The sequence below is a fragment of the Oncorhynchus mykiss genome, chromosome 28 (genome assembly GCF_013265735.2).
Source record: "Oncorhynchus mykiss isolate Arlee chromosome 28, USDA_OmykA_1.1, whole genome shotgun sequence".
Lineage (NCBI taxonomy): Eukaryota > Metazoa > Chordata > Actinopteri > Salmoniformes > Salmonidae > Oncorhynchus > Oncorhynchus mykiss.
In genome coordinates, this window is record NC_048592.1 from 34512011 (window position 1) to 34533475 (window position 21465).

The following is a 21465-nucleotide window of genomic DNA, read 5'->3' on the forward strand; positions in this document are numbered from 1 at the left end:
CTCAACTTGTGTGCAATAATAGTGTTTAACATGATTTTTAAGTGAATACCCCATCTCTGTACCCTACACATACAATTAAGGTCCCTAAGTTGAGCAGTGAATTTCAAGCACAGATTCAAGCACAAAGACCAGGGAGGTTTTCCTATGGGTCGCAAAGAATGCACCTATTGGTAGATGGATCCCTTTGAGCATGGTGAAGTTATTATTTTTACACTTTGTGTGTATTGATACACCATCCAGTCACTACAAAGATACAGGCACCCTTTTGAAATCTTTGCCGGAGAGGAAGGAAACCACTCAGGGATTTCACCATGACACCAATGTTGATTTTAAAACAGCTATATAGTTTAATGGCTGTGACAGGAGATAACTGTGGATGGATCAACAACATTGTTGACAGAGTGAAAAGAAGGAAGCCTGTACAGAATAACAATATTCCAAAACATGCATCCTGTTTGCAACAAGACATTCACCTTTCAGTAGGACAATAACCTAGAACACAAGGTCAAATACTGTACACAGTGGAGTTGATAACCTAGACAACATTGAATGTTCCTGAGTGGCAAAGTTACAGTTTTGACTTAAATTGGCTTGAAAATATATGGCTTGAAAATGGCTGTCTAGCAATGATCAGCAACCAACTTGACAGAGCTTGACAATTTCTTAAAAGAATAATGTGCAAATATTGTACCATCCAGGTGTGGAAAACTCTTTGAGATTTTCCCATAAAGACTCACAGCTGTAATCCCTGCCAAAGGTGACAAACAAGTATTGACTCAGGGGGTTCAACACTTATATAATCAAGATAATCAAGTGTTTTATTTTCTATTAATTAAAATGCAATATTTATTTTTCTTCAAATTTGACATTACCAAGTATGTTGTGTAGATCGTTGACTAAAAATTACAATTAATTCAATTTTAATCCCACTTTGTAACGCAACTAAACGTGGAAAAAGTCAAAGGGTGTGAATACATTCTGAAGACACTGTGGATGTTCAGACATAGTTACTCTGTAAAACTTTGATAGTACTAGTATTTCTCCTCCCACACTTTAGATGTTCAGACATAGTTACTCTGTAAAACTTTGATAGTACTAGTATTTCTCCTCCCACACTGTAACTCTTCCACCAGGTTGTTTCTGTAAAAGAGAATATGTTCTCAGTCAATTTACATTTAGTAAAACAAAGACATAAGCTGTAGTAGCAGTTGTGTTTCACAACATTTAACTCTAACACACTCATTTATTGCCTTTTTGACTCATCAATTAGAAGTTAAAAAAACAAATGTATGTCAACAAGCCATATGTTCAGTAGGGCCACACCGTAGCAAAAATATTTAGTTAAAGGAAAATGAGTGTTTTCTTATTGGGCGACAAGTACAGATAGTACCTGTCTGTTTAACATCCCTTCAGAGGGTTTTCTTCCATTTTTGTGCCTAATGAACACGACCCTGTGCTCTGTCATGTTTTTCCTCCAGGGATCACCTGGCCATGCGGGACCCAAGGGTCACACAGGCCCTGCTGGACCTAATGGAAATGATGTGAGCAATAGGGCTTTTTCTAATCATCGTCTTTGCTATTGAATACAGACGATCCTGTGATGTGAAACATTTATATATTTTGTTTTGTGTGACCTGCATGTCTTACAGTACTGTATGTAGTTAATGAGATTATATAGTGGTGAACAGTATGTGTATACGTGTTAAGATATTTCTCTCTCTTTCATCTAGGGTCCAGACGGTCCACCCGGGGCTAGAGGAGAACCAGTGAGTGGGCACACACACACACACACACACACACACACACACACACACACACTTACAAACGTGTTTGTGTTTCAGGGTGACACTGGCAGATCACTGCCGGGCATTAAAGGTGATGAGGTAAGTAGCTATGCTAGTGTGTGTGTGAGTGTGTGTTTTGCTGTGTAATCATTTTTACGTATTTTTTTTATTTCACCTTTTTTTATGTAACCAGGTAGGCCAGTTGAGAACAAGTTCTCATTTACAACTGCGACCTGGCCAAGATAAAGCAAAGCAGTGTGACACAAACAACAACACAGAGTTACACATGGAATAAACACATGTACAGTCAATAATACAGTAGAAACATCTATATACAGTGTGTGCAAATGAGGTAAAATTAGGGAGGTAAGGCAATAAATAGGCCGTAGTGGCGAAGTAATTACAATTTAGCAATTAAACACTGGAGTGATAGATGTGTAGAAGATGAATGTGCAAGTAGAAATACTGGGGTGCAAAGGAGCAAAATAAATAAATAAATACAGTATGGGGATGAGGTAGTTGGATGGGTTATTTACAGATGGGCTATGTACAGGTACAGTGATCTGTGAGTTGCTCTGACAGCTGGAGCCAGTGGGTTTGGTGAGAATATGAAGCGAGGGCCAGCCAACGAGAGCATACGGGTCGCAGTGGTGTATATTGGGCTATTGGGCTTTGATGACACAACGGATTTCACTGTGATAGACTGCATCTAATTTGCTGAGTAGAGTGTTGGAGGCTATTTTGTAAATGACATCGCCGAAGTCAAGGATCGGTAGAATAGTCAGTTTTACGAGGGTATGTTTGGCAGCATGAGTGAAGGATGCTTTGTTGCGAAATAGGAAGCCGATTCTAGATTTAATTTTGGATTGGAGATGCTTAATGTGAGTCTGGAAGGAGAGTTTACAGTCTAACCAGACACCTAGGTATTTGTAGTTGTCCACATATTCTATGTCAGAACCGTCCATAGTAGTGATGCTGGACGGGCAGGCAGGTGCGGGCAGCGATCGGTTGAAGAGCGTGCATTTAGTTTTACTTGCATTTAAGAGCAGTTGGAAGCCACGGAAGGAGAGTTGTATTGAAGCTCATCTGGAGGTTTGTTAACAGTATCCAAGGAAGGGACAGAAGTATACAGAATGGTGTCGTCTGCGTAGAGGTGGATCAGAGACTCACCAGCAGTAAGAGCAACATCATTGATGTATACAGAGAAAAGAGTCGGCCCGAGAATTGAACCCTGTGGCACCCCCATAGAGACTGCCAGAGGTCCGGACAACATGCCCTCCAATTTGACACACTGAACTATGTCTGAGAAGTAGTTGGTGAACCAGGCGAGGCAGTCATTTGAGAAACCAAAGCTGTTGAGTCTGCCGATAAGAATGCGGTGATTGACAGAGTCGAAAGCCTTGGCCAGGTTGACGAGTACGGCTGCACAGTATTGTCTTTTATCGATGGCGGTTATGATATCGTTTAGGACCTTGAGCGTGGCTGCGGTGTACCCATGATCAGCTCAGAAACCAGATTGCATAGCGGAGAAGGTACGGTGGGATTCGAAATGGTCGGTAATCTGTTTGTTGACTTGGCTTTTGAAGACGCTTAGAAAGACAGGGTAGGATGGATATAGGTCTGTAGCAGTTTGGGTCTAGAGTGTCTCCCCCCTTTGAAGAGGGGGTTGACCGTGGCAGCTTTCCAATCTTTGGGGATCTCAGATCTCAAAGAGAGGTTGAGCAGGCTAGTAATAGGGGTTGCAACAATTTGCGACGGATCATTTTAGAAAGAGAGGGTCTAGATTGTCTAGCCTGGCTGATTTGTAGGGATCCAGATTTTGCAGCTCTTTAAGAACATCAGCTGTCTGGATTTGGGTGAAGGAGAAATGGGGGAGGATTGGGCAAGTTGCTGTGGGGGGTGCAGAGATGTTGACCGGGGTAGGGGTAGCCAGGTGGAATGCATGGCCAGCAGTAGAAAAATGCTTATTGAAATTCTCAATTATCGTGGATTTATCGGTGGTGACAGTGTTTCCTAGATTCAGTGCAGTGGGCAGCTGGGAGGAGGTGCTCTTATTCTCCATGGACTTTACAGTGTCACAGAACTTTTTTGGGAGTTTGTGCTACAGGATGCGAATTTGTGTTTGAAAAAGCTAGCCTTAGCTTTCCTAATCATCTCCTTCTCTCCATGTCAACATGGATAATATTATCTCTCTACTCATCCTGCTGTCTCTCAGGGGGACCAGGGTCAACCAGGGCCTCCGGGGCCTGAGGAGATCGTCGAGCCTCCAGACCTTTTCTACCCCAAAGGAGACAAGGTACCCTATATAGCGCGACTGCCTATGGGGAAACATTATGGACTTTCTCTGTACGTCGTTGTGCAAAGAAACACGTAGACTATATGCTTACCAAGGGTTGTAACAGTTGATGCTAAACCAACAGTGGGAACCAAGAAATGTAATTTTATAGTTTGGAGCATTAGGACTCAAAATATGGACTGCATTATTCTTCTTGAAGTCCAGAGCAATGAATGAGTTAACCCATAATTGGCTTGCTGTAACAGAGTTGGCTTTCGTCTACCACGATTAACTCTTGATGTTGTTTCTGTCTGTTTAAGGGGGATAAAGGGGTTCCTGGACCATGTGGACCCAGAGGCATAACTGTGAGTTTGTGTGTGCATGCTCGTGTGTGTGTGTGGTTTATGCATTTGTTTATTACATGTGTTTGAACTATAACTCTCCTTACAGGGAGAAAAATCCTATGAAGGACTAAAGGGAGAAACTGGAATCCGTGGCTTTCCTGGCCCTCGGGTAGGAACACTGTACTGTTGTGATCTGATGTCATAGAGCCGTCCTCCTGGTCCTCGGGTAGGAACACTGTACTGTTGTGATCTGATGTCATAGAGCCATCCTCCTGGCCCTCGGGTAGGAACACTGTTCTGTTGTGATCTGATGTCATAAAGCCGTCCTCCTGGCCCTCGGGTAGGAACACTGTACTGTTGTGATCTGATGTCATAGAGCCATCCTCCTGGCCCTCGGGTAGGAACACTGTTCTGTTGTGATCTGATGTCATAAAGCCGTCCTCTTGGGCCTCGGGTAGGAACACTGTACTGTTGTGATCTGATGTCATAAAGCCGTCCTCCTGGCCCTCGGGTAGGAACACTGTACTGTTGTGATCTGATGTCATAAAGCCGTCCTCCTGGTCCTCGGGTAGGAACACTGTACTGTTGTGATCTGATGTCATAAAGCCGTCCTCCTGGTCCTCGGGTAGGAACACTGTACTGTTGTGATCTGATGTCATAAAGCCGTCCTCCTGGCCCTCGGGTAGGAACACTGTACTGTTGTGATCTGATGTCATAAAGCCGTCCTCCTGGTCCTCGGGTAGGAACACTGTACTGTTGTGATCTGATGTCATAAAGCCGTCCTCCTGGTCCTCGGGTAGGAACACTGTACTGTTGTGATCTGATGTCATAAAGCCGTCCTCCTGGTCCTCGGGTAGGAACACTGTACTGTTGTGATCTGATGTAATAAAGCCGTCCTCTTGGGCCTCGGGTAGGAACACTGTACTGTTGTGATCTGATGTCATAAAGCCATCCTCTTGGGCCTCGGGTAGGAACACTGTTCTGTTGTGATCTGATGTAATAAAGCCGTCCTCTTGGGCCTCGGGTAGGAACACTGTTCTGTTGTGATCTGATGTCATAAAGCCATCCTCTTGGGCCTCGGGTAGGAACACTGTTCTGTTGTGATCTGATGTCATAAAGCCATCCTCTTGGGCCTCGGGTAGGAACACTGTTCTGTTGTGATCTGATGTCATAAAGCCATCCTCTTGGGCCTCGGGTAGGAACACTGTTCTGTTGTGATCTGATGTCATAAAGCCGTCCTCTTGGGCCTCGGGTAGGAACACTGTACTGTTGTGATCTGATGTCATAAAGCCGTCCTCCTGGTCCTCGGGTAGGAACACTGTACTGTTGTGATTTGATGTCATAAAGCCATCCTCTTGGGCCTCGGGTAGGAACACTGTACTGTTGTGATCTGATGTCATAAAGCCGTCCTCCTGGCCCTCGGGTAGGAACACTGTACTGTTGTGATCTGATGTCATAAAGCCGTCCTCCTGGTCCTCGGGTAGGAACACTGTACTGTTGTGATCTGATGTCATAAAGCCATCCTCTTGGGCCTCGGGTAGGAACACTGTACTGTTGTGATCTGATGTCATAAAGCCGTCCTCCTTGTTATTATGTAGTCATCTGTTGTTGTCTTCCATATTACTTGAGTAGTTGTCTTTTTTTGTTTTTTTTGTCTCTTATCTTCTCTGTCCAAGGGTTACATTGGATCTACCGGCCTGCCTGGAACGCCTGGACCACAGGTGGGACTTCTCCATCCTCTTAGTTTAGTCTCGTCAATGTTGTGTGGAATAATTACTCTCCAAAATATTGCTTTGCTATGTTTAACTACCAATGAATCTGCAGTGATATTGCATGAAAGGCATCTGAAGGAAACTTATTTGATTTAGTTTACTATAGTTTGGTCTGTTGTCAGATTTGAAATGCATTGGTTATTTTAGGAAACTAAAGGAGGAGAAGGTATTGTAATTTTAACGAGAAGAAGATATTTATTTTCACTTTATTCAGATGGGCACAGTAGGCAACGAGAGGGGAGACAGTGAGGGATGAAGCTGTAGAGTAGCGGGGGATTTAGGATTTGTAACGAGCTGAGGGTGTAGTACAAGTGCTGCAAGTGGCGACATTGCAGGCTAGACCAGGCTCAGGCACAGGAATTGTAGTTTTGACGTGATGTCTAAATATTGTACTTTCTGTGAATGTTGACTTCTATACTGTATGTTATTAATGTAGTTGTTCTCCTTTCATTCAGGGCTATCCTGGAGACCAAGGGTTTCCTGGTCTGATCGGCAGGTCAGGACCAACGGTGAGCTGAACCCAGAACCAGCAGGTTGGGCTTAACCAGACAGTATCTGTCTATTTTCAGCAGGTTGGGTGGGCTCAACCAGGACCAGACAGTATCTGTCTATTATCAGCCAGCTGGGCTCAACCAGAACCAGACAGTATCTGTCTATTATCAGCCAGTTGGGCTCAACCAGAACCAGACAGTATCTGTCTATTATCAGCAGGTTGGGTGGGCTCAACTCCGTTAGTTCAGTTGACCCAGAAAGGGACACATTCTGGAGATATTGTATTTTATTACCCAGGCTTTATAGCTTTCAGTATTCAGATTTAATTGTGGAGTGAGCTCTATGGGTGTGACTTCTTTAAACTTAATTTCAATTTGAGTCCATGAACACCCACCAACTATAATAACTCTTATCAAGTAGTGTCAAATGTTGAGGATACAGAACACATTTAATCCACGTAATAATTAACATTTCCTGTAGCTGCAGGATAATTTTCCTGCTGTAGCAAACTGGCTCAAATTTAAGATCCTAGATCTGTATAGATTTTCTTGCCATCTTGGTTTGGGTCGGTACTTCGTCTACCCTCTTGTGGCTGAGTGCTGAAACAACAGACAAAACCAGAAAGTGGATACATCAGTGTACATCATCTAAACTTGGCACATAAACAAAGCTTGGTTTGTGGCCTACATTTATATGAGATTTAAAAAATAAATAAAAAAATACAAAGATTATATATATAGTACCAGTCAAAAGGTTGAACACACCTACTCATTCCAGGGTTCTTCTTTATTTTTACTATTTTCTACATTGTAGAATAATAGTGAAGACATCAAAACTATGAAGTAACACATACAGAATCATGTAGTACCCAAAATATATTTGAGATTCTAAAAAAATACCAACCCTTTGCCATGATGACAGCTTTGAACACTCTTGGCATTCTCTCAACCAGCTTCATGAGGTAGTCACCTGGAACTGAAATTAATAGGTGTTTTCATTCCTTAATGCTTTTGAGCCAAATAGTTGTGTTGTGACAAGGTAGGGAGCAGGGGAGGGGGTATACAGAAGATAGCCAGCCGTATTTGGTAAAAGACCAAGTCCATATTATGGCAAGAACAGGTCAAATAAGCAAAGAGAAAAGACAGTCCATCATTACTTTAAGACATGAAGGTCAGTCAATCCAGAATATTTCAAGAACTTTGACAGTTTCTTCAAGTACAGTCGCAAAAACCATCAAGCACCCTGATGAAACTGGCTCTCATGAGGACCGCCACAGGAAAGGAAGACCCAGAATTACCACTGCTGCAGAGGATAAGTTCAATAGAGTTACCAGCCTCAGAAATTGCAGCCCAAATACAGTGCATTGCAAAAGTATTCATCCCCCTTGGCGTTTTTCCTATTTTGTTGCATTACAACTTGTAATTACATTTTTATTTCGATTTCATGTAATGGACATACACAAAATAGTCCAAATTGGTGAAGTGAGATGAAAAAAATTACTTGTTTAAAAAAATAATTAACGGAAAAGTGGTGAGTGTATATGTATTCACCCCTTTTGTTATGAAGCCCCTAAATAAGATCTGGTGCAACCAATTACCTTCAGAAGTCACATAATTTGTTAAAGTCTACCTGTGTGGTGTGTGCAATCTAAGTGTCACATGATCTCAGTGTATATATACACCTGTTCTGAAAGGCCCCAGAGTTTGCCACACCACCCAAGCAAGCGGCACCATGAAGACCAAGGAGCTCTTCAAAAAGGTCAGGGACAAAGTTGTGGAGAAGTACAGATCAGGGTTGGGTTATAAAAAAATATCAGAAACTTTGAACATCCCATGGAGCACCATTAAATCCATTATTGAAAAATGGAAAGGATATTGCACCAAAACAAACCTGCCAAGAGCGGGCCGCCCACCAAAACTCATGGACCAGGCAAGGAGGGCATTAATCAGAGAGGCAACAAAGAGACCAAAGAAAACACTGAAGGAGCTGATTGGAGTATCTGTCTATAGAACCACTTTAAGCTGTACATTCCACAGAGCTGGGCTTTACGGAAGAGTGGCCAGAGAAAAGCCATTGCTTAAATAATAAAATAAGTAAACACTTAATAAGCAAACACCTTCTTCCCAAACAAATGGAAGAAGGTACTCTGGTCAGATGAGACTAAAATTGAGCTTTTTGGCCATCAAGGAAAACGCTATGTCTAGCGCAAACCCAACACCTCTCATCACCCCGAGAACACCATCTCCACAGTGAAGCGTGGTGGTGGCAGCATCATGGTGTGGGGATGATTTTCATCGGCAGGGACTGGGAAAATGGTCAGAATTGAAGGAATGATGGATGGCGCTAAATACAGAGAAATTCTTGAGGGAAACCTGTTTCTGTCTTCCCGAGATTTGAGACTGGGACAGAGGTTCACCTTCCAACAGGACAATGGCCTTAAGCATACTGCTAAAGCGACACTTGAGTGGTTTAAGGGGAAACATTTAAATGTCTAGGAATGGCCTAGTCAAGGCCCAGACCTCCAATTTGAGAATATGTGGTATGACCTAAAGATTGCTGTATACCAGCGGAACCCATCCAAATTGAAGGAGCTGAAGCAGTTTTTCCTTGAAGAATGGGCAAGAATGCCAGTGGCTAGATGTGCCAAGCTTATAGAGACATACCCCAAGAGACTTGCAGCTATAATTGCTGCAAAAGGTGTCTCTACAAAGTATTGACATTGGGGGGTGAATAGGTAGGCACGCTCAAGTTTTCTGTTTCTTTGTCTTATTTCTTGTTTGTTTCACAATAAAAATATATTTTGCATCTTCAAAGTGGTAGGCATGTTGTGTAAATCAAATGACACAAACCCCCCAAAAATCTATTTTAATTCCAGGTTGTAAGGCAACAAAATAGGAAAAATGTCAAGGGGGTGAATACTTTCACAAGCCACTGTAAATGTTTCACAGAGTTCAAGTAACAGACACATGTCAACATCAACTGTTCAGAGGAGACTGCGTGAATCAGGCCTTCATGGTCAAATTGCTGCAAAGAAACCACTACTAAAGGACACCGATTAGCAGAGACTAGCTTGGATCAAGAAACACGAGCAATGAACATTAGACCGGTGGAAATCTGTCCTTTGGTTTGATGAGTCTAAATTTGAGATTTTTGGTTTCAACCAGCGTTTCTTTGTGATACGCAGAGTAGGTGAACGGATGATCTCCGCATGTGTGGTTCCCACCGTGAAGCATGGAGGAGGAGGTGTGGGGGTGCTTTTCTGGTGACAATGTCAGTGATTCATTCTGCAGTGATACGCCATCCCATCTGGTTTACGCTTAGTGGGACTATCATTTATTTTTCAACAGGACAATGACCCAACACACCCACAGGCTGTGTAAGGGCTACGTAACCAAGAACGAGAGGGATGTAACCGCAGGCAACAAATCCCCCCCCCCCCCTTTTGTCGGGGGACATCTGTTTTGATGACCTAGTGCCGTTTGTCTTTGCATCTGGCTTGTCTCATGCCGCTATATAGCCCAATCCCAAATTGATCCCTAGCCTCTACCCCCTAAGCCAAGGGTACTCAACTACTATTTGTGATGTTCCGGTCACACAAATGTCCTAGGTGGCAAAGGTCCGGATGGATATTGTCTTTGTCGACGTAGTAACCAACCTCCACCTCGCCAAGCTGTTCACACCTCTCTTGTGGCGGAAGGAACATTTTGCAGTTTTTAAGCAAATTTCCTGCAATTTTCCACATTTTGCCAAATGTGTGTTCATATGATACCTGAGTGACTCAACAAAATAAATGGGGCCCACTGGGGGGTCAAGGCCCCTGGTAAACGGGATTTGTTCACGATAACTACAAAATGTAGATAGCTGGTTAGCCTAACGTACCTACAGTATCTAGATAACATGGGATAGTTGATCAACTGGACATTTCTGGTTATAAAAAGCGCTCCAAGGTCTGTCATTTTCAAAATGTCACCTTGTCTATTCTACTATTACAATTCTAAACCGCATTACATTGAAAGGAGGGGGGGGTCCGTATTAACCGCGTTCTGGATCCCGAGCCAGACCATAGTCTGAAAAGATTGAATCAGTGAAACCAGTATTGCAAAAACTCCACCTAGCCTGTCTGAAGTCAAGGTGGAGCTATTGCCATATCTAATTGCCTACCCAATCTTTTTAGATCTATATAAGTGTCCAAGGGATCGGGACTAAGCGGTTGATTTGGTATTGTGCATGTTTTGATTCTCTGCTCTGCTCTTCTCTCCTCTGACAGTGGGACCATCATATCTTCTTTTTTTAAATCCTTATTCTTATCAAACCTACACACTGGTTGGATGAAAAGGACACGCTGTTTTCTCCACATTTTCCTCTGGAATGTCTTCCTCTGCTCTCTCAAAGTGTGTTTTTCTTTCCAACTCTCTCCACCCTCTTCCTCTCCACCCCCTTCCTCTTCACCTCTTCCACTCATCTTAGTTCTGTGAGGAATATTTGATAGGATTCCTGCGTTGCCTCTCTGGCCACATTCCTATGTCTTGTTTTTTCTTTCTCCCTCCTCCCACTACTCCCACCTCCTCCCACTCATCACACCTCTTCCTTGTCACGTCCTGACCTGAGATATGTCTGTTTTCTTTATATTTTGGTTAGGTCAGGGCGTGACTAGGGTGGGTACGCTAGTTTTTGTATTGTCTAGGGTTTTTGTATGTCTAGGTGATTTGTATGTTTATGTTGGCCTGATATGGTTCCCAATCAGATGCAGCTGTTTATCGTTGCCTCTGATTGGGGATCATATTTAGGTAGCCATTTCCCTTTGGTGTTTGTGGGATCTTGTCTATGTGTAGTTGTCTGTCAGCACTCGTTTGGATAGCTTCATGTTTCGTTTTATTATTTTGTTAGTTTGTTCAGTGTTTCATTCTGTAAATGAATAAGAATGTACGCATACCACGCTGCACCTACTCCTCCCAAAACAGATTGATACAACAGTAGCTAAGCTGGGGAGAAGTCTGTCCATAATAAATCGCTACTCTGCTTTCTTGACAGCCCTATCAACAAGGCAGGTCCTACAGGCCCTAGTTGTATCACACCTGGACTACTGTCCAGTCGTGTGGTCAGGTGCCACAAAGAGGGACATAGGCAAATTAGAATTGGCCCAGAACAGAGCAGCACAGCTGGCCCTTGGATGTACACAGAGAGTCAACATTAATAATATGTATGTCAATCTCTCCTGGTTCAGGGTGGAGGAGATATTGACTGCATCACTACTTGTCTTTGTGAGAGGTATTGACATGTTGAAATCACAGAGCTGTCTGTTTAAGCATCTAGCGCACAGCTCAGACAACCATACATGTCCCACAAGACATGCCACCAGGGGTCTCTGCACAGTCCAGAATAGACTACAGGAAAGACACAGTACTACATAGAGCCATGACTACATGGAACTCTATTCCACATCAAATAACTCAGTCAAGCAGTACACCTTATGGAACAGAGCGGACTGTGAAGAGACACACACACACACACACACACACACACAGCACTCACACAGCACACACACAGCACACACACAGCATTCACACATTCACAAACACACGCATATATTTTAACATTATTATTTTGCTGTATTATAAATGTTGTATTGTATATATGTTATGGTAGAGTAGTGTGTTATGTATTGTTTTATTGTATTTAATTGGGATTGGATCCCAGGAAGAGTAGCTGTGGATTGGCAGGAACTAATGGGGATCCGGAATAAAATACCAAAATACAGTAGGGGCAGGAAACGGACAGAGAACTGGTCGAAGTCAAGGCCTACTTTTGACTAGCTAGCGTACAGAGAGGCAGGTTTTAGCACCATCTACTACATAGCGATGGATGATTTACTAAGAAGCTTCTGCATTTCTTTAGAGCAAGATAATTCTGTTTTGGTGTTCTTCACCTAGGACCAAGGGTGATCGATATCTTTAAAGAGCCCACTCACATTCTCACAACAGTTTACTGTAAACCGGCCCTTCAACTGCCTCCCTCATATTCTTGTCTCAGTCGTTTTTTTAATATATTTATGTATATTTTGAGTGCTTACTCTAAAAAGGTCATTTTTAAAGTTTATATATATTGTTTTACCTTTGTTAAACAACGGCGGCATTTGTAGCAAGGTCTACTAAAATGAAGATTGCTCTACTTTCTGTCCCCAAAGCTTTCTCTCCTTGCCAACCCCTTTGTGATGTCATGCCTGTCGCGCCTGTAACTGTGACATCATCGCTAGACATAAAATTGGCTATGGACAAAGATGGACTCAAAAGATGGCCATTGTATTGACATAATAAAACATTTTAGAGAGACTCTTGCATGAACTCTTCTGTGTACTCTTCTGTGTACTACACTTCTTTCATTCAGGGCCACAGATCTAGCAACTGGAATTTAAATTAATCTCTTGAATTGAAATCGATGCCAATCCAGATAATGAGTAGCACAGTGAGTGTTTCCTGACCATATGATCTGTCCAGGAAAAACTCCTGGCCATATTTATGAGTGATGATCTCCTATGTTGCCCCGCAGTAAATTAATGCATTCTCATTATTATCATTATCATTAGGTAATAACCTCTCTCCCTGTATCCTCGCAGGGCTTCCCAGGAGACAAAGGCATCAGAGGACCGGCGAGCCAAATATACCACAATTCCACTGTAGCAGGTTAGAGGACACCTCAGTTATACGAGGTCCATACTTAAGAACATTAGAAAAAGTTTAAACTTCAAAAACGACCATTTAAAATCATTGACATAGTTACACGTGATACAATGCTACATGTTAGTTGTTCCCATTAGATAACATGTCACATTTAGCGCTATGCTAACCTGACCAGCTAGCAGTGATTTATGTCCGGTAACAAATTCTGTATCAGCCAATTACAAATGTTGACGTATTGTTGTTGGATGTGATCGATCACTTTTCCATGAAAGCGTCCTTAACAAAGTCAAACGGCACCACCTACTAGTCAAAGTTACTAAAACGCACAACATATAAACTGGACGAATAGCTCAGTGTGGTACCAGTGTGGCCTGGTAGTTCCTGGTATTTCCTGGTAGTTCCTGGTGGCTCCTGGTAGTTCCTGGTGGCTCCTTGTAGTTCCTGGTGGCTCCTGGTAGTTCCTGGTGGCTCCTGGTAGTTCCTGGTGGCTACTGGTAGTTCCTGGTGGCTCCTGGTGGCTCCTGGTAGTTCCTGGTAGTTTTTGCTGTTTACGGAAAGTTTGAATCCCAGGTGAGATATATAGTTTTTCCCCTTTGAAATGTAGAATTACATTTTATTGTGTTGAGAATAGAAGAGAGAAGGGCAGTCAAAACCTTGTAACTGAACATTACGAACACATTTCATGAGGAACTTATTGTTCGAAACCTTACAGACTGACCCACACAGTACCAGTCAAAACTTTGGACACACCTACTCATTCCAGGGTTGTTCTTTATTTTTTACTATTTTCTACACTGTAGAATAATAGTGAGGACATCAAAACTATGAAATAACATATATGGAATCACGTAATAACCAAAAAAGTGTAGATTCTACAAATAACTACCCTTTGCCTTGATGACAGCTTTGCACACTCTTGGTATTATCTCAATCAGCTTCACCTGGAATGCTTTTACAACAGTCTTGAAGGAGTTCCCACATATGCTGAGCACTTGTTGGCTGATTTTCCTTCAGTTATGGTCCATCACTCTCCCTCTTGGTTAAATAGCCCTTACACAGGTCATTGTCCTGTTGAAAGACAAATGATAGTCCCAATAAGCGCAAACCAGATTGGATGGTGTATCGCTGCAGAATGCTGTGGTAGCCATGCTGGTTAAGTGTGCTTTGAAGTCTAAATAAATCACTGACAGTGTCACCAGCAAAGCACCATCACACCTTCTCCTCCATGATTTACAGTGGGAACCACACATGTGGAGATCATCTGTTCACCTAGTCTGCATCTCATAAAGACATGGCGGTTGGAACCAAAAATATCAAATTTGGACTCATCAGACCAAAGGACAGATTTCCACCGGTCTAATGTCCATTGCTCGTGTTTCTTGGCCCAAGCAAGTCTCTTCTTGTTATTGGTGTCCTTTTAGTAGTGTTAATTAAACAAATCAAAATATATTTTATATCTTCAAAGTAACCATCCTTTGCTTTGATGACAGCTTTGGACACACTTGGCATTCTCTCAACCAGCTTCACCTGGAATGCTTTTCCAAAAGTCTTGAAGGAGTTCCCACATATGCTGGCTGAGTACTGCTTTTCCTTCACTATGCGGTCCAACTCATCCCAAACCATCTCAATTGGGTTGAAGTCGGGTGATTGGAGGCCAGGTCATCTGATGCAGCACTCCATCCCTCTTGTTCTTGGTCACATAGCCCTTACACAGCCTGTGGGTGTGTTGGGTCATTGTCCTGTTGAAATATAAATGATCGTCCCACTAAGCGTAAACCAGATGGGATGGCGTATCACTGCAAAATGAATCACTGACAGTGTCACCAGAAAAGCACCCCCACACCACCTCCTCCATGCTTCACGGTGGGAACCACACATGCGGAGATCATCCGTTCACCTACTCTGCGTATCACAAAGAAACGCTGGTTGAAACCAAAAATCTCAAATTTAGACTCATCAAACCAAAAGGACAGATTTCCACCGGTCTAATGTTCATTGCTCGTGTTTCTTGATCCAAGCAAGTCTCTTCTTATTGGTGTCCTTTAGTAGTGGTTTCTTTGCAGCAATTTGACCATGAAGGCCTGATTTCAAGCAGTCTCCTCTGGACAGTTGATGTTGAGATGTGTCTGTTACTTGAACTCTGTGAAGCATTTATTTGGGCTGCTATTTCTGAGGCTGGTAACTCTAATGAACTTATCCTCTGCAGCAGAGGTAACTCTGGGTCTTCATTTCCTGTGGCAGTCCTCATGAGAGCCAGTTTCATCAGGGGGCTTGATGGTTTTTGCGACTTGAGGAAACTTTCAAAGTTCTGACCTTCATGTCTTAAAGTAATGCTGGACTCTCACTTCTCTTTGCTTATTTGAGCTGTTCTTGCCATAAGATGGACTTGGTCTTTTACCAAACAGGGCTATCATCTGTATACCACCCTACCCTGTCACAACACAACTGATTGGCTCAAACACATTAAGAAGGAAAGAAATTCCACAAATTCAGAAGGCACACCTGTTAATTGAAATGCATTCCAGGTGACCTCATGAAGCTGGTTGAGAGAATGCCAAGAGTGTGCAAAGCTGTCATCAAGGAAAGGGGTGGCTACTTTGAAGAATTTGAAATACAAAATATATTTTGATTAGTTTAACACCCCCCCCCCCCCCCCCCCCCCCCCCAGTTTTATCATTGGAATGTGACACAAAACAGGCAACACTGTGCTTTAGAACCATGCCGACGCCTCTGAGCGTCAGATCCCTTGCGCCTCCCCCCCCCCCCCCCCCCCCCCACATGGATGTGTGTGAAACGGATACGCAAAAACACACGCTTTTGTCATATGTGAACACGTGCATGTATTATTGGGACGCTGCACTTTATAGACCAAGTAAACCTTGAATTTGAAGGCTTAAAATAGCCCTCTGGTGGACAAATGGACCTATTTTAAGAAGTGCCATTGGATATAAAGTCTTAAGATCTTTGATAAGTTGATGCGGAATTTGTTACTGAACCTAATCACTGACCTATCCTGGTCAGGATAACATAGGGCTAAATGTGCCAGGTTGTGTAATGGGAAAAACTAACATAGCATTTTATCACCTGCAACTACATCAACCATTTAATTTGGCTAACGCACATTTTGAGACAAAGTTTTTCTAATGTTCTCAAATATGGATCCATAGAGTTTATTTATGTTGTTTGTTATGTTTATTTCTTCAACCTTTTTGTTTATCCAGAGAAACATGATCCAAGACAATGTGAGATTATGATTAGGAAAGACCTGTAGGAAGAAAACATAACAGCGCATGAGATCTGAATCATGGTCAAATGAGAAACAGACTCTGTATCCACTGTATTGCAGGTTACCCTGGTGATCCCGGCCCCCAGGGTCCAAGGGGAGCACCAGGAGACATTGGAGAGATGGGCATTAATGGACCTCCCGGACCACCAGGGGTATTAAGCTCCACAGGTCAACATTTCACCATCTTTATGATATATAATATATCCTATCCCCTATTTTTCTAAATGTTCTGTCTTTTTTCTGTTCCTGTTTCCTAATTGTCATACCTTCCACCAATTCCTTATACCAGCCTTTTCCTTTTTTAATCCAAGAACGGAAGTAAACAAGAGTCACTTTGGGATGGATTATTGTGGCCAAGGGCCAGTCTTCTGTCCCCTGCCTTTTCTATCCATTCACTTCCTGTCCTACTATAGTAGACAATGCCCATATTTGTACAAAATAAGAGCACAGCTGTTCTAACTTGTGTTCTTACTTTTTCATGGCTCTGTAAGTCTATTTACCCCCTTTCTGATTTTCTCTATTTTTGCATATCTTTGATATGGAATGTTGTCACATCTTCAACCAAAACCTAATATTAGATTAAGGGAACCTGAGTTTACAAATAACCCCCCAAAATTGTGAAACTTATTTCATTTATTTAATTAACAAAGTTATGCAACACCCAATTCCCCTGTGTGGAAAAAGTAAGTGTCCCCCTACACTCAGTAACTGGTTCTGCCACCTTCAGCTGCAATGACTGCAACCAAAAGCTTCCTGAAACAGCGGATGTTCATTTTTATCCAGACGATACTGTTCTTTATTCAAGCGGTAGTAGTTTATCTTTAGCTTTTGAAAATGCCCAAAGAGCATTTAGCATCATACAACCGAATGTGTATGATTTAAAGCTGATTCTAAATTTGGGTAAAACAAACTGCGTGGCATGATACAAATCATGTCATTGCTACATTGGCTGGACATACTATAGAGCAAGTACAAGTGTACAAATATTTGGATGTGTGGGTTGATGATAAGCTGAGCTTCACTGTGCATGTAGAGAACTTGATAAGGAAGCTCAAGCTGAGAATAGGATTGTATTACCGGCATAAGGCTTGTTTTTCTTTTGAGGCCAGGAAGGAGCTGGTACGATGTACATTACTGTCGGTTTTAGATTTGAGTGATTGTTACGACTTCTAGGAGTAGTGGGTGCGGAGGAGTCAGGTGCAGAGGGTTTAGGACAATAGTATTTATTCCTGTGACAGAAACGGTCACGGCAAAAACACCAGGCGCATACAAACTACCGGCCCAAAAACAGGACCCAAACAGTCCGGAGAAAATAAGAAAATGCACATCCACAAAACGAACAGAGGAACAAGCCCGCACAAAAGCAGGCGGGCATAACCGTCTTAAATAGCCCTAACCAAAACCCTAACAAGAAACAGGTGTAACTAATAAGACAAAACTAACAGAAAAGGAAAAGGGGATCGGTGGCAGCTAGTAGACCAGAGACGAGGACCGACGAGCGCAGCCCGAACAGGGAGAGGAGCCACCTTCTGTGGGAGTCGTGACAGGGATGTTTATATACAGTATATCACAAAAGTGAGTACACCCCTCACATTTTTGTAAATATGAGTATATATTTTCATGTGAGAAGACTGAAGAAATGACACTTCAGTAGTGAGTGTACAGCTTGTATAACAGTGTAAATTTGCTGTCCCCTCAAAATAACACACAGCCATTAATGTCTAAACCGCTTGCAACAAAAGTGAGTACACCCCTAAGTGAAACTGTCCAAATTGCGCCCAAAGTGTCAATATTTTGTGTGGCCACCATCATTTTCCAGCACTGCCTTAACCCTATTGGGCATGGAGTTCACCAGAGCTTCACAGGTTGCCACTGGAGTCCTCTTCCACTCCTCCATGACGACATCACGGAGCTGGTGGATGTTAGAGACCTTGCACTCCTCCACCTTCCGTTTGAGGATGCCCCACAGATGCTCAATAGGGTTTAGGTCTGGAGACATGCTTGGCCAGTCCATCACCTTTACCCTCAGCTTCTTTAGCAAGGCAGTGGTCGTCTTGGAGGTGTGTTTGGGGTCGTTATCATGTTGGAATACTGTCTCCGAAGGGAGGGGAACAGGCTCTGCTTCAGTATGTCACAGTACATGTTGGCATTCATGGTTCCCTCAATGAACTGTAGCTCCCCAGTGCCGGCAGCACTCATGCAGCCCCAGACCATGACACTCCCACCACCATGCTTGACTGTAGGCAAGACACACTTATCTTTGTACTCCTCACCTGGTTGCCGCCACACAAGCTTGACACCATCTGACCCAAATCTCATCAGACCACAGGACATGGTTCCAGTAATCCATGTCCTTAATCTGCTTGTCTTCAGCAAACTGTTTGCGGGCTTTCTTGTGCATCATCTTTAGAAGAGGCTTCCTTCTGGGACGACAGCCATGCAGACCAATTTGATGCAGTGTACGGCGTATGGTCTGAGCACTGACAGGCTGACCCCCCACCCCTTCAACCTCTGCAGCAATGCTGGCAGCACTCATATGTCTATTTCCCAAAGACAACCTCTGGATATGACGCTGAGCACATGCACTCAACTTCTTTGGTCGACCATGGCGAGGCCTGTTCTGAGTGGAACCTGTCCAGTTAAACCGCTGTATGGTCTTGGCCACCGTGCTGCAGCTCAGTTTCAGGGTCTTGGCAATCTTCTTATAGCCCAGGCCATCTTTATGTAGAGCAACAATTATTTATTTTTCTTCAGATCCTCAGAGAGTTCTTTGCCATGAGGTGCCATGTTGAACTTCCAGTGACCAGTCAGTATGAGGGAGTGTGAGAGCAGTGACACCAAATTTAACACACCTGCTCCCCATTCACACCTGAGACCTAACACTAACGAGTCACATGACACCGGGGAGGGAAAATAGCTAATTGGGCGCAATTTGGACATTTTCACTTAGGGGTGTACTCACTTTTGTTGCCAGCGGTTTAGACATGAATGGTTGTGTGTTGAGTTATTAAAGAGGGGACAGCAAATGTACACTGTTATACAAGCTGTACACTCACTACTTTACATTGTAGCAAAGTGTCATTTCTTCAGTGTTGTCACATGAAAAGATATACTAAAAAATTTACAAAAATGTGAGGGGTGTACTCACTTTTGTGATATACTGTATATGCAGGCCTCAGCCACTACCCTGAGAGCACTTGATTCAGTGTATCATGCTGCCCTCAGGTTCATTACAAATCAGAAACGTCTAACACATCATTGTGATCTCTACAGCGCTGTTGGCTGGTCGTCATTGACCTTGCGTAGGCTTAAACACTGGTATACACTGATTTATAAGGCCATATTGGGTAAAATGCCATTTTATCTCTGTTCTTTTTTAGTCCGGTCAGTAAAAAATCTCAGTTACGGTCCCATTCTGATTTGCTTCTAACAGTACCAAAAATTAGAACAGGTCATGGTAGAAATAGTTACTTAGCACCGTGGTCCTGGAATTCTCTCCTGAACATTTTAAAATGTGATGATCTAGTTTCGTTGGTGGAGTTTAAACACTTAATCGATGTATATATCATAGAAGAGTGTTATTGTTTTTAGTCCAGCTGTTTTTAGTCAAGATGTTTGTGTTTTTAATGCAATATGTAATTGTTGTACTGTATGTGTGTTTTATAGTTGTGTTAGTGTATGTAAGTTGTTTTGTCTGAAACGTTGTTCCCCCTGCTGCTATGGGACCAGGTCTCTCGTGGAAAAGAGATATTATCTCAATGAGGAAAACCTGTATAAATAAAGATCAAATACAATTTAAAAAATAAAGTTGTCGATCAGTCTCTCTCATCGCCATGCAGAACTGCTTTAACTCAGCAACATTTGTGGGTTTTCAAGCGTGAACTGCTTGTTTCAAGTCCTGCCACAACATCTTAATTGGGATTAGGTCTGGACTTTGACTAGGCCGTTCCAAAACTTCAAATGTGTTGCTTTTTTCATGTAGACTTAATTGTGTCTTTTGGATCATTGTCTTGCTGCATGACTCAGCTGCGCTTCAGCTCACAGACGGATGGTCTGACATTCTCCTGTAGAATTCTCTGATACAGAGCAGAATTCATGGTTCCTTCTATTAAGACAAGCTGTCCAGGTCCCGAGGCAGCAAAGCATCTCCAAACCATCACACTACCACCACCATGCTTGACCGTTAGTGTAAGGTTCTTACTGCGGAATACAGTGTTTGGTTTTCACCAGACATAATGGGACCCATCTCATCCAAAAAGTTGACTCCAGTTTGCCAAAAACCACCTGGATGATCATCAAGACTCTTGGAAGAATGTTCTATGGACAGATGATTCAAAAGTATAACTTTTTGAACGACATGGGCCCCATTATGCCTGGCAAAAACCAAACACTGCATTCCACAGTAAGAACCTCATACCAACGGTCAAGCATGGTGGAATGTTAGATCATCCATCTGCGAGTCGATCAAATCAAAGTTAATTTGTCACGTGCGCCGTGACAACAGGGGTAGGCTTACTTACAGGCTCTAACTAACAGTGCAAAAAAGGTATTAAGTGAACAATAGATAAGTAAAGAATTAAAAACAACAGTAAAAAAAATATAGTAAAACACAAGTTTACATGAAAATGGCTAAAAAGCAACAAATTTGAAGTTTTGGAACAGCCAAGTCAAAGTCCAGACCTAATCCCAATTGAGATGTTGTGGCAGGACTTGAAACGAGCAGTTCCTGCTTGAAAACCCACAAATGTCGCTGAGCTAAAGCAGTTCTGCATGGAAGAGTGGGACAAAATTCCTCCACAGCAACGTGAGAGACTGATCAACAACTACAGGAAGTG

The 21465-nt window shown here is 42.8% G+C and overlaps 1 protein-coding gene across 1 annotated transcript in view; it reads left to right on the top strand.

Moving 5' to 3' along the window:
- Window positions 1-21465, top strand: part of LOC110508231 (collagen alpha-4(IV) chain) — a 68807-nt gene that overhangs the window by 12465 nt on the left and 34877 nt on the right. The window contains exons 10-19 of the mRNA XM_036966381.1: window positions 1479-1541; window positions 1731-1766; window positions 1842-1883; window positions 4000-4080; window positions 4380-4424; window positions 4510-4572; window positions 6080-6124; window positions 6631-6684; window positions 13281-13347; window positions 16691-16798. Of these exons, the coding sequence (XP_036822276.1) occupies window positions 1479-1541; window positions 1731-1766; window positions 1842-1883; window positions 4000-4080; window positions 4380-4424; window positions 4510-4572; window positions 6080-6124; window positions 6631-6684; window positions 13281-13347; window positions 16691-16798 (604 nt within the window). The remainder of the gene's footprint in view (window positions 1-1478; window positions 1542-1730; window positions 1767-1841; window positions 1884-3999; window positions 4081-4379; window positions 4425-4509; window positions 4573-6079; window positions 6125-6630; window positions 6685-13280; window positions 13348-16690; window positions 16799-21465) is intronic.